At 47.2% G+C, this 13,207-nt stretch overlaps 1 protein-coding gene across 2 annotated transcripts in view; it reads left to right on the forward strand.

The window, feature by feature from the left end:
• The window catches only part of atp2b4 (ATPase plasma membrane Ca2+ transporting 4), a 106,373-nt gene that overhangs the window by 45,841 nt on the left and 47,325 nt on the right, over positions 1-13,207 (forward strand). For both annotated transcript variants that reach the window (XM_061219264.1, XM_061219261.1), the window contains exons 3-4: positions 11,481-11,678; positions 12,745-13,002. In XM_061219264.1, the coding sequence (XP_061075248.1) occupies positions 11,481-11,678; positions 12,745-13,002 (456 nt within the window). The remainder of the gene's footprint in view (positions 1-11,480; positions 11,679-12,744; positions 13,003-13,207) is intronic.

Raw genomic sequence — 13,207 nt, forward strand, 5'->3', positions numbered from 1 at the left:
AAATCTGGCGTCTCATCCCCGCATTCTCAACAAATAACTGTTTTGTATTCAAGAATCACTTTCGTACCGTATTCAGCGAACAATAAATTAATATCCATATTGGCTTCCCCTGCTGTTTTTGCTGGTAAGAATCAGCTTTTGTACAAATTACTGTCGGAATGGATTGGAGAGTCTCTTTCGTCATTCCCATCACGGCTTGGTGAAGTAGATCCAGGTTCCTTCCCAGTCAGATTGGGAAAATATGTTCATTTTATGTGTTTTTTTTTTTTTTTTTTTGGATCTTCCTTCCTTGATGTACCCTGGAGCCATTTTGCTTGCCTCTAGTCTTTTCCATGAATCATAAGCAGCTCTGCTGTGCTTTTCCTGAGGATGCTTTTGGGTTGGTGCTACTTGGTTCTTGGATTTTTTGTTTAATTCCAAATGAATCATGGAAACGTCTTCTATAAATGGTGTCTTAATATGTAGATTTACTATTCTCTCCGTATGACACGCACGCATGCCCACACACACTCATAAACATGCGCATGCACGTGCGCGCACACACACACACACACACACACACACTTACTGTCCATGAGCACACACACGCACACACATACTGTACACCAGCAAACACACACACACACATACCGTACTTGAGAGCATACTGTTCATGAGCATGTATCTGGAGGGCAGTGGGTTCCTTACTCAGAACATTACAGCAAGCCGTGTCAGTCAGTCTAACTGCTGCCATAACATCCACCTTTAAATGTCCATTCCAGTGACTGACATGGCCTGCAGAAATCCTGTTTGCATATAACTAGTGATTTAACGAGTGTGTGGGGTGGGGTGGGATAATGTGTGAGCTGTGGACCCATGGCACCCCCGTTCAGCCCTGTCAGCGGGGGAGCAGGGCGCAGGGCTGACGGAGCGTGTGGAGCGAGGAAGAGTGTGAGGAAGAGTGTGACCGTGTCGACAGTTCGTCCTCCCTGCCTGCCCCCGGGGGGAGGAGGGGGGAAGGGGGGTTAAATTCTCCCCCACTGCACTCCACGGAGAGCTCCCTGTGCTTGCAACACGTGTGGTGTCATTACGGGGAATCCCTTTTTCAGCCGGACGTTCAGGCTGGTTGATTTCTGGTTTGCACACAGGACCAGCAGTGCTTCTGTTAAAAGCTGCGTGACTTTCCGGGATGTTCCGCTGTGCTCTAATTCCCTTGGTGGCGCTCCAGTTCAGGCCAAGCTGGAAGAAGAGCAAATCAGAAGTATTTTCTGATTTATGTAGACTTAAATCTAATTTCTACTTCTAATACTTAGGTTTACTAAATAAGACAAATAGTGTTGCCAATGAGACGGATTTCAAGATTTGCCGATGGAGTAAGACAATGTCACTTGGCAAGCAAAAAGGTACTTGAAACAAGCTCATATTTTCGACTGGAGAAAAAAAGAAAAGATTTGAAGTCCTATTACAAGGCTAAAACACTTGTGAAGGTGGTTGTTTTTTTGCAATGTGGGAGCTTATAACATTACATTACATTATTGGCATTTGGCAGACGCTCTTATCCAGAGCGACGTACAACAAAGTGCATACCCATAACCAGGGATAAGTTCGCTGAAAGACCCTAGAGGTAAGTACAATTTCAACTGCTACCTGTACAACAAAGATAAGGACAAGGGCCATTTTTTTTTTTTTTTTTTTTTTTTTTGAACAAACAAACAAAGAGCAAAAGTCACCAAAGTTAACTATCCAAACACTGCTTACCTAGCCAACTAAAATACCGATACACAAAGCAAGTCACAGAGACAACAATTAAGGTTCACAGGGAGGTAGGGAGGGATGGGGAGAGGTGCTGTTTGAAGAGGTGTGTCTTCAGCTTGCGCTTGAAGGTGGGGAGAGATTCTATAGTTCTGACCTCAACGGGGAGTTTGTTCCACCACCGTGGAGCCAGAACAGACAGTAGTCGTGAGCGTGAGGTGGAGGTTCTGAGAGGGGGAGGTGCCAAGCGGCCTGTGGAGGCTGAACGAAGAGGTCTGGCAGGGGTGTAGGGTCTGATGATTTTTTGCAGATAAGCTGGGGAAGACCCTTTAACTGCTTGGAAGGCTAGCACCAATGTTTTGAATTTGATGCGAGCCATGACAGGCAGCCAGTGGAGGGAAGTAAGCAGGGGGGTGACATGTGAGTATTTGGGAAGGTTGAAGACCAGACGAGCTGCTGCATTCTGGATGAGTTGGAGGGGTCTGATGGCGGATAAGAGCTGCATATTGAGGTCAGTGTGGTCAGGTCAGCCAGGGGAGAGCCGAAACAACAGGCTCCGCCTTCCACTTCAGGAAGGAGCTGGGGTCATAAGGTCAGGGGTACAGGGCCCAGTTTTTACCCAGAAATCAACATTTAGGCCTGGGCCAGTCGCAGGTTGCTGGGACACCATGGTTCCTGCTGGACAGAGCGGCTTTGAAACCCACTGGGAGGAATTGAGCATACAGCGTACTGGATCTACCCAGAAGAACGTGTGCCAAACCTGGTACTGCTCATTACGTAGAGCTGGGATATCCAAATCCGCCATGGTTTTTTTTCCCTCCCAGGTAACAGGCTGACAGCTTGCAGCCTAGTGGCTAAGGTACACAAGTGGGACCCAGAAGGTTGGTGGTTCAACCCCGGTGTAGCCACGTTAAGATCCGTACAGCTGTTGGGCCCTTAACCCAACATTACTCCAGGGGGGATTGTCCTCTTCTTAGTCTAATCAACTGTAAGTCACTTTGGATAAAAAGCATCAGCTAAATAACAAAAAGAACTGAACAATGAATGGTACTGATTGGCTGATTAGACTGTCTTCACACCTGAGTCCCAGGTAAAGGGAGGATGGAAAAACGATGGCGGCGTCCCAATACTCAAATAATGCATCCTCGTTTCCTCCACTAACACCGTGGCTGTGTTTGAATCCCCGCCCTCGAGGACCGTGATTTGAGGAACAGGGATGTACAGTTTCTTGCATAGGCATACGTGAAAATGATTATTTAATCATACATCATGCATTTTTCTCTTGAGCTGCTTCCATCCGCTCGGAGGGATACAGCTGAAGGCTGAACACCTGCCCCAGGCAGTGAAATCACTGTAAAATCTCTGCCGTATAACACTTAATGTGACCTTAAGGACCCTACACAGCTTTCCATTAGCCAGAATATGAGAATGATTAACACAGATAAGATGATAAGATGGATAGACTAACTTTATTACCGCTGTGGGGTCATTTGTCCTCTGCATTTGACCCATCCTAGCAAGGTGCATTGGGCAGCCTCAGTGCCTTGGTAACAGGCAATGGTTGACCAGCTACCAGCTCAGACAAGCTACCAGCACTAACTGGTTGGCCAGCTCATACCCGGCTGGACTTATGACCAGCTTGAGCAGATACATTTTCAAGTTGGTCACGCTGGCACTGCTGGATTTTACAGCAGTGTATACCTAGTCTGACATGCATGTCTTTTCATGTGGGAGGAAAGCAACACAAACTCGGAGAGAACAAGTGAACTCCACACAGGGAGGGTTCAGCCGGCTGGGACTCGAACCCAGAACAACCTCCTTGTGAGGCAGGTATGCTAACCCCAGTACAGCCAGACTGCAGAAAGACAAAAAGCTAAATGAAATCTAGCTTGAAATCTATGTGTTTTGGTTTTCAATTGAGAAGCTTCTTTGAGTGACAGACTACATACAGTGGGATTATGTATGTGTTTTTTTTTTGTTCGGGGTTAAATGATGCTCTGCTGGTTAACTCCACACTTGTACAGCTATTTTAATGCACAGCACTTGCCCTATGCTGTTTTTGAAGTTGAGCGCTTCATGCTAAAACCATCTGATGTATAATTAAACTGAAAGGTGTGACATTTTAATTAATGCCACTGTGTCCTGGCTTCTTGATTGAATGTGTTTATGATTAATTGAAAATTAGCATTACTTTAATTAAGTACCGATATTTCATTTGTGTTGTAACTAATGGCTGGCACAGCTGCGTGTGTACAGTACATGATATGGCTTTGCATGTGTGTTAGATGCTGACTGATGTAAAGGAGGCTTATTGACCAGCACAACCAATCAATAATGTAGTTTATTATCTTTAATTTAAGGGTCCCATATTGTGGAAAATGACATTTCCCTTGCTATGTGGATTATAAAGGAGTTGAAGGTGCTATAAAAACACTGTGAAATTGTCAAAACGCACAGTCCCCAAATAAATCCACACAATCCGTATGAAGAAAATGAAATGAGCCGCTTGGAGTTCCGTGAAGTCGTGACATCACATCGATGCGTTTGTTTGCTTCAGCACGGCCCAGGTTGTAAATCCATGCGCTCAAATGGCATTCAGTTAGTTGGAGCTAGCCGACCAATCAGAACAGAGGTCCGTGGATGTCAATGAGTCTTAAAGACACAGTCACTAAAGCAAGCCTGTTCTTGGTAAAGCTCATGAGAGGTGCAGGAGAATGGAATTGAGAATGAAAACTGGATAGAGATCATTTTTGGGACGTAAAACCACACAAACCCCTTAGGGATATCAGGAAAATACACAATATGGGACGTTTTACTTTATTTGATGGAGGCACTGCAGCTGATGCTGATTAAATGTTGAGGCTTGTTTCTGATACATTACCCCAGTCTTCATAGCAGTGATCTTTCCAGATTGGCTTTAAAACGAAACAAAAGATGAAGAAATAATCGCCGTTATCAATCACCAGCCTCTCCACTCTTCCTCTGTGAATATTCACGGTCTCTTTAGCATCTGATTAGCCAATCACGTGTAGCATGAGTGTACACTGCACTGACTGTACCATGCATCAGATTTTACTGCTCTGCTGAATCACATTTTCTTCAACTGACATTTTAAATGTTATTTTAATGTCACGCTTTAAATCACCTTTAGTACAGGTCATAATTTATCAATAAAACACATTTGGACAAAGCCATGTAGCCTATGGCATCGTGTTGCAGAGGCGTGCATGCGTGCGTGCATGCGTGCGTGCATGCGTACGTGTTTTCATTTTACAGCTGTCAGGGCGTACCCTATTCCCTGATGTTCCCAGATCCCGGGAGAAGGGGGGTTGGGGGCGGGATGAGAGGCAGGTGTGGATCATTCCCGTCACCGGCAGCCTTCCCCAGGCCGATAGGCAGATGTCCAGGGACAACATTGTTGTAAAGTGGAGGTGGGGGAGCTGGAAGGTCTTCTCTCAGTTGATCTTCCTGAGATGTCACGGGCTTGTTTAGGGAACGCCAGCAATGCACCGCCACCCTGAAAGTCGGCACACTTGTGGTGCAGCCCTGTGACTTCCTGTGAATTCTGCACACTCAGCACACCTTCATTAACCTGAGTACTCCTTTATTGCAGGTTTGAGCATGTTCCAGATACAGATATATATGAGCGTTTTTGGAGTCCTTACTCACCTCTTCACCACGGAATCAAACTCCTCACTCACTCAAGTTATGATATCAAAAAGAATAGTTTGCTCATGTTCACGTTTTGATTTTAATTTCAGTCTGATCCATTTGTAAACATAGTTTGAATTAGTCAGCATTAGGCTTGGCTGTACTGCACTTCCAGTCTTCCAAAAAAAAAAAAAAAAATGTTATTAAAATCCAGAATTTGTATACTTATTGCTGTGTTGCTTAAGATAGACGGGGAGATGACTGTTAAACAATTAATAAGTACCAAAAAAAACCCCAGCTTTGAGTGTGAGGGCTGTGCAAACTTAGTGAAATGAGTCTGCTGTTCCAGCGAGGAGCTCCATTTTCTATCTGCGGTGGGAGGTTGTGGATTGTGAGAGTGACAGCGCGATGTGCGAATGGGACAAGAGAGGGGGGCGGGGGGCGGGTCAGTGGCCTGACTGAGAGGAATCATGGACTTGGAGGCTGGCCAGCAGAGTCCTGCTCTTGTGCCGCCTGTGTGTTCAGAAACCACGAGACCTCTGAGTGTTGCTCTGCTGCAAGGAGGGGGGGGGGGGGGGCATGATGGGAAAGCTGACTCCTCCAGTTAAATGGGTGTGTCCCTTTTAAGGTGGAACCCTCTGTATTTGAAGTGAGTTTTTCTTGGGGTTTTTTGTTACGTTTGTGTTGTTTTGTGTGCCGCCTGCAAACAGCTTTCCACAGGCCTGGGTTAGACGATTACGGAGGACGCTGGTCTGTGATCTGCGCTGCACAGTCCCCGGCCTTGATTACATGTTTCTTCTTTAACCAAATCTAGATGTTAGACTGTGAGGAAGTGCGAGTGTGGGTTGTTTTCCGTGGCGGGGCGGGCTGTGTTGTGTTCAAGTTTCTTGGGCAGGATTTGGCCCCTTTCCCAGCTCTCCCGGGCTGCGGGTTATTATTAATGATGTCTGATGGCGCTCTCTCCGCTCCGCTCCGTCACAACAAAGCTGGCGTCTCGGGTCACCTTGATATCCCGACCCGGCCGCCGGCCGTCACGCTCCCACCCCCCCCCCGCGGCCTCCACAGGGCCCGGAAAGATCTGCCAACACTGCCGGGGAACACCCCACAGTCCACATCTGCTCCGCTCCTTCATCAGGCTGCTTTTACAGTTTTACACTTTGTGTGTGTGTGTAGATGGGAGTACGCAGGGTACAGGGGGTGGGGGTGGGTGTAGCTGGGAGTACGCAGGGTACAGGGGGTGGGGGTGGGTGTAGCTGGGAGTATGCAGGGTACAGGGGGTGGGGGTGGGTGTAGCTGGGAGTATGCAGGGTACAGGGGGTGGGGGTGGTTGTAGCTGGGAGTACGCAGGGTACAGGGGGTGGGGTGGCGGTAGCTGGGAGTATGCAGGGTACAGGGGGTGGGGGTGGGTGTAGCTGGGAGTATGCAGGGTACAGGGGGTGGGGGTGGGTGTAGCTGGGAGTACGCAGGGTACAGGGGGTGGGGGTGGTTGTAGCTGGGAGTACGCAGGGTACAGGGGGTGGGGTGGGGGTGGGCGTAGTGCTGGTTAGTGGGGTCTTTTTATATAGCAATTAACTAAGACCAGCTTGTGAAATTGGATTGGAGCAGATTAGTTATCCTGCTTCTGCGGCCAAACAGCCCGGCCTCCCCATTCCTTTCCCCACTTCCTTCCTCCCCAAATGCAGAAAAGCAGCTGCTGATTTCACACACACACACACACACACACACCCACACACAGCCTCACACACACACACACACACCCACACACACACACACACACACGCACACAGGCACACACGCACGCACACACACACACACACGCACGCACACACACACACACATACACACACAGATACATACCGACACATACACACACACCCACACCCACACACATACACACACCCACACACACACACACATACACACGCACATATACACAGACACACATACACACCCGCACATGCACACACACCCACACACACACACATACACACGCACATATACACAGACACACATACACACCCGCACATGCACACACACACACACACACACACACACATGCGCACACACACATGCGCACACACACACATGCGCGCACACACACACGCACACACACACACACACACACACATGCGCGCACACACACACATGCACACACACACACACACACACACACATGCACGCACGCACGCACGCACGCACGCACGCACGCGCGTGGGCGGTGGCCCCCTCCTCCTCTCCATTCCTGCGCCCGTGCGTCAGACAGGCTGAGTCCCACTCAGAGCCCACAGCAGGGCAGGTAAGCGCATTGTGCAGCTGGGTGCGTGTGGGCTGCTGTTTAACACAGAGCAGAAATGTTCATTTGGTGACAGCCTTGGCTTGAATCATTTTGTCGTGATGTCTGTAAAAATATAATGAAATAAAATACAGAAATGATGGACTTGGGAAATGGAGAGCCGGAGAGAAGTGGAGCTCTTGTGATGAAAGGACTGTTTTCTGCTGGTTCTCTGTCCCCGTTGTGCAGGGAGAGGGGCGATCCTCTTGGCTATAATTCACCGTCTCGTAAAAGTGTCTGAGCCATACAAATCAGTCAGACTGTGCAGCCGGAAACACCGCGCTGGCCATTAAAGAAACACCGCGCTGGCCGTTAAAGTTGAAACAGCGGGAACATCGGGGGAGGGGGGGTGCGGGTGAAAGGGGCCCGCGGAATGAGACCCGACTGGGCCAACCCACCTCGTGCGAGGGGTCGTGATGAGGCAGGAGCTCAGACGTCCCGGGGGAGATTTCGGGGAGCGCAGAGAGGATTTCAGACTTCACAACACATTTGGCTGACCGTTGACCGCGATGGTTAGAGTTGGCGGATTTCATATTCGCCCGTTACGCCTCTTTATTCCTACCTCTCCAGGGCCTGCACCAAGCGGGAGAGACAGAGCGAGAGAGAGAGATAAAGAGAGAGAGAAAGGGAAAAAAAAAACACTCAGGCTTTATAGAAGCTGAGAATTGGCCTGGCTCATTTTCCAGATTAACTGCCATCTGTGACTGTGATGAAGTGGGAGTGATCAACGCTGAAAGTTGTTTACACAGGGCGGATAATCTGCGGAACTTGACCCAGTTTTCCGCCATCGTAAGAAGGGAAAGTTTCAATGCCATCCCGCTGCGCCATCACAAGACTCGCCGTCCATATCAGCAGGGTTGCCAGGTACGCCGCGAAATCCCTACGTGAGCGAGTCGTGGAATCCCCCCATTGTTTGCTCTTATAAGTCATTTTCCCCTCCCGAGTCTCTGATCAGACCTGCTGATTGGATGTCACTTTTACCGCCCAGATAAAATATCGCTCTACTTTCCTTCTTCCGCTTTCATGGAGTAAACTGCAGGTAGCTATTTTCTGCTCCACTGCATTTTCAACTCTTTGGTTTTGAGAGCCTTCTTTCCCAACGTGGATAATGATACAGAATCGGGAAAGTCGAAAAATCACAAAAAGAATCCAACATCCAAGTGCCTCCCCAGTGGTTTTAAAAATTTGGATTTTATGAAATCCTCAATCTCTCTGTAACTGCGCGGGTTCAGAGGAACACAACAAAGCAGGCGCTGTTTTGCAGGAGTGTACTGAGCTTGAAGCTCTCAGGTTGTAGGTTTAAATGTACAGGTTGACTTCTGCCATTGGGCCCTTGGGCAAAGAGTTGCCTGAATTGCTTCAGTAAAATTTCTGCTGTATTGCATTGTAGGATTGTATGTAAAAATATCATCGGTTAAATTTTCCCTGGGTAATATCACCTGCGTAAATGTCTAATATGTATACATTTTTAAAAAGGTAAACAGTTTTTAAACCTAAGTAATCCCTGATAAAAATCTCTCATATACAGTGAGCTCCTTAAGTCTTGGGACAAATACATATTTCTTTCAGGATATTGATCGGTACTATTGTAATCAAACATGTTGTTTTTTTGGGGGGTATTATACATTTTGGTTTCACCATGTAGAAATGAATGCTTATTATACATAGTCGCCCCATTTCAGGGTGCCATAACATTTCAGACAAATGGCAGCACCGGTGTTGCTTGTGATTAGTCAGATGTGTTCAATGGCCAGGTATAAGAAGGCTTTCAGTATCTAGTCTTGATTAAAGGCTTTTATTGCCTTGTCTCTTACTGATATTTTTGTCAACAGTTGTGCCAATGAAAGTCAAGGAACCATTATGAGGCTGAGAAATAAGAAACAACAATGTCAGAGACATAGACCAAGGGAGGGGCTTACCCCAAAATCCAGTGTTTGGAGCATCGGTCAGAATGTTGCGCTCGCTGCCTATCTGGAGGAAGAGTGATGCAGGCAGTAATTCAGTCAATGTTTTATGCCAGCTGGAAATGAAGCAGGGATATCAGTGCATTACAGAATGTTTTGTGGCACTGACAAGAGCCTTCCGTGCTTATGTTATCAACGCATATAATATTTCATATTTTATCCCTATCATTTTCTGTAATCCATTTACATGACTCAGTTGCTGAGGAATCATGTTCCATTGCAGTTTCACCCCCGAGATTTATCACCAGGATCTGAGAGCGAGTGCGAGAGAAGGATCTGCAGTTATCCCCCGTTTTTTACTCTGGGGATTTGGAGCCACCCTGGCAGCCCGCGCTGTCTGGCGGGGTTCTGTTCTCCGGTCATGTTCCGGGCTGGAACAGGCTGAAAGCCTCTGGATCTGTTTTATTCCTCTCCCGCCGTCTGCAGCCGCGCGGCCATGAACGCCAGGCCTGGGCCAGAGCGGCCTTGTGAATATGGATCGAGGGTAGCCTCAGACAACCCCCCCCCCCCCCCCCCCCCCCGTGTCTGTGACACTCACCTGCCGAGAGGAACGGAGACGGGACGTGCTTTTTAAACACAAGCTGAAAGGATGTACACTGGAGCGACACACATCTTTCGGGGTCATTTTTAAAGTCGATTTGAGGAGGGGGGGTGTCAAATGAGGATGCATGCCGCTGTGTGAAAAGGATATTGATTGGAGGGGACTCTGAGAATTGACAGACATTTTATCAGCTGGTACACGATGATGTGAAATCTCCTTTCCCGGAAGTGGATGTAAAAAAAAAAAAACTTTGGTGTGAAAATGCACAAGTAGCCTGTTAAAATTCTGCAATTCATCTGGTCTTTAAGAGCCAGGAATGCTGGGTGGAAATCCAGACCTGTGAAGCTCTGTTCCTTACACGTCACGAGAAAAGGTGTTCTTAAAGACGGGCCGTATTTGTATTGTTTTGCAGTTTAGTTAAAGTAGTAGGTTGTGTTTCTTCTCACCATATGTCTCTCGGCCTTCTTCAGTGCCACAGGAAAATGGAAAAAGTAGCACTTGTAACAGCGTTTTGCTCTGCAGTCCCTATTCAAGGACACACACACGTGTACACACACACACACACACACACACACACAAACAAACCTCTGTTAATAATCTTATTTAATAAAAATTTCCAGGTAAGGGCATATGCTGCATCAGGGAAGTGAGTCTTGCCATTTCTAAAGGCTGAGGCCGATAAACTTGTGCATGAAAGGAAATGAAACATATAACATGCTGTTAATGGAGGGAGTGTCTGTCTCAGGAATCAATATTGAAATTTGTTTTTGAGGTCCTCATCCATGCCTTTTTATATATTTACTGTATACTCATAAAATTAATTCATATTCATATTTTTATATAATAACAATACTTTTTCTTGTCGAGACTGAGATATCAGGCTGTGTGCAGTGCATAGATGCCTTAAAGTGTCTTTGAGCATTTTATAGTATTTAATAGTTAGGTCTAGTTTAAATTCAGGCCATTTTCTACTCGTGCTTCAACTTTAAGTATGTAACTGCAGTATTATCTTGGAATCTTTTGGGTTGAATATTTGAGTGAATTGTATAGAGTCAATGTAGTCTGTCTTGATATTTGTATGATGACCAAAGGATTACTGCAGAACAAAGTCTCTGACATTAGCGCCCTTGGTACTCGGAACAAAGGAGTCCACTGTTGAGAGTTTGCTGGAGCACGCGCTCTGGAGAACACCACGCCATTGAGCTGCATTTCCAGGCTCTTTCATAACATCCTAAAAACAAGGAAAACTCTATCTTTCCAGGTCTCTCGGGCAACCCAGTGGACTTGGAGAAGCGTCACGCGGCGTTCGGGAAGAACTTCATCCCGCCGAAGAAGGCCAAGACCTTCCTGCAGCTAGTCTGGGAGGCCCTTCAAGATGTCACCCTCATTATCCTGGAAGTGGCAGCCATCATCTCTCTGGGGCTTTCCTTCTATCACCCACCAGGGGGTGACAGCGAGCGTAAGTGCCTTCATCATCAACAACAGCAACAACAAAACAAATGGGCCTCAATCTTCTTTTTCAATGTGAACTTTGAACAGTGCGTTGGTACAGTGTTGAAATATTACATATTTGTAACAGACTGGTGTAGTGCAGTGGGGACCCACTGCCAGTTCCAGGTATTTGATGTGTTTCAGCTCAAACACACCTGACACAACAAATGAACCTGGATCAGGTGTGCTTGCGGTAGAACACAATAAAGACCTGGAACTGGCTGTGGGTCGCCTAGGAGAGGTTTTGGAACCACTGTGGATGAGTGGACAGTTAATGTTGATTCACTGACTGTCCCTGTAGAGTGCGGTCAGTGATATAAAGTAGTGAATGAGTGCACAGTTAATGTTGGCCAAAGTATAAATGGACTAAATGGCCTTGCAGTGTAAATATACTAAATGCATTTATATAGTGCTTTTAACCAAAGCACTTCACTATTAATGCCTCTCATTCACCCATTCACACAGGGCTTGTACCGGCAACCCTCCTACTGCCAGACGACCGCTCTTACCTCCTGACCTAATGTCACCCCAACTGTTTGGTCAGTCATATAGTGGAAGATTGCACAGTTAATGTTGACTTCCTGTCCTTGCAGGGTGCGGTCAGTCATACACAGTAGTGAATGAGTGTAGTTAATGTTGACTTCCTGTCCTTGCAGGGTGCGGTCAGTCATACACAGTAGTGAATGAGTGTAGTTAATGTTGACTTCCTGTCCTTGCAGGGTGCGGTCAGTCATACACAGCGGTGAATGAGTGGAGTTAATGTTGACTTCCTGTCCTTGCAGGGTGCGGTCAGTCATACACAGTGGTGAATGAGTGGAGTTAATGTTGACTTCCTGTCCTTGCAGGGTGCGGTCAGTCATACACAGCGGTGAATGAGTGGAGTTAATGTTGACTTCCTGTCCTTGCAGGGTGCGGTCAGTCATACACAGCGGTGAATGAGTGTAGTTAATGTTGACTTCCTGTCCTTGCAGGGTGCGGTAAGTCATACACAGCGGTGAATGAGTGGAGTTAATGTTGACTTCCTGTCCTTGCAGAGTGCGGTCAGGCTGCTTCCGGGGTGGAGGACGAAGGAGAGGCGCAGGCGGGCTGGATCGAGGGAGCAGCCATCCTCTTCTCAGTCATCATCGTGGTCCTGGTGACGGCCTTCAACGACTGGAGCAAGGAGAAGCAGTTCCGCGGGCTGCAGAGCCGAATCGAGCAGGAGCAGAAATTCACCGTCATACGCAAGGGCCAGGTCATCCAGATCCCCGTGGCCGAGCTCGTGGTGGGAGACATCGCCCAAATCAAATACGGTGAGACCGTGTTCCCACAGGGGATGCAAAACCCAGTTAGCACCCAAGAGAGAGCTTTAGTTTGATGAGTTTGTGGCATACATTCTCAAAATTAAAAACCACCATCTATTTATACTGCACAACCTCTTTTATGCCATCTCTTATTGGCTTGGGACATATGGTCTCATAATTATGCATTTCAACAAATGGGTCATAACATATTTTT

The sequence above is a fragment of the Conger conger genome, chromosome 14 (assembly GCF_963514075.1).
Source record: "Conger conger chromosome 14, fConCon1.1, whole genome shotgun sequence".
NCBI lineage: Eukaryota > Metazoa > Chordata > Actinopteri > Anguilliformes > Congridae > Conger > Conger conger.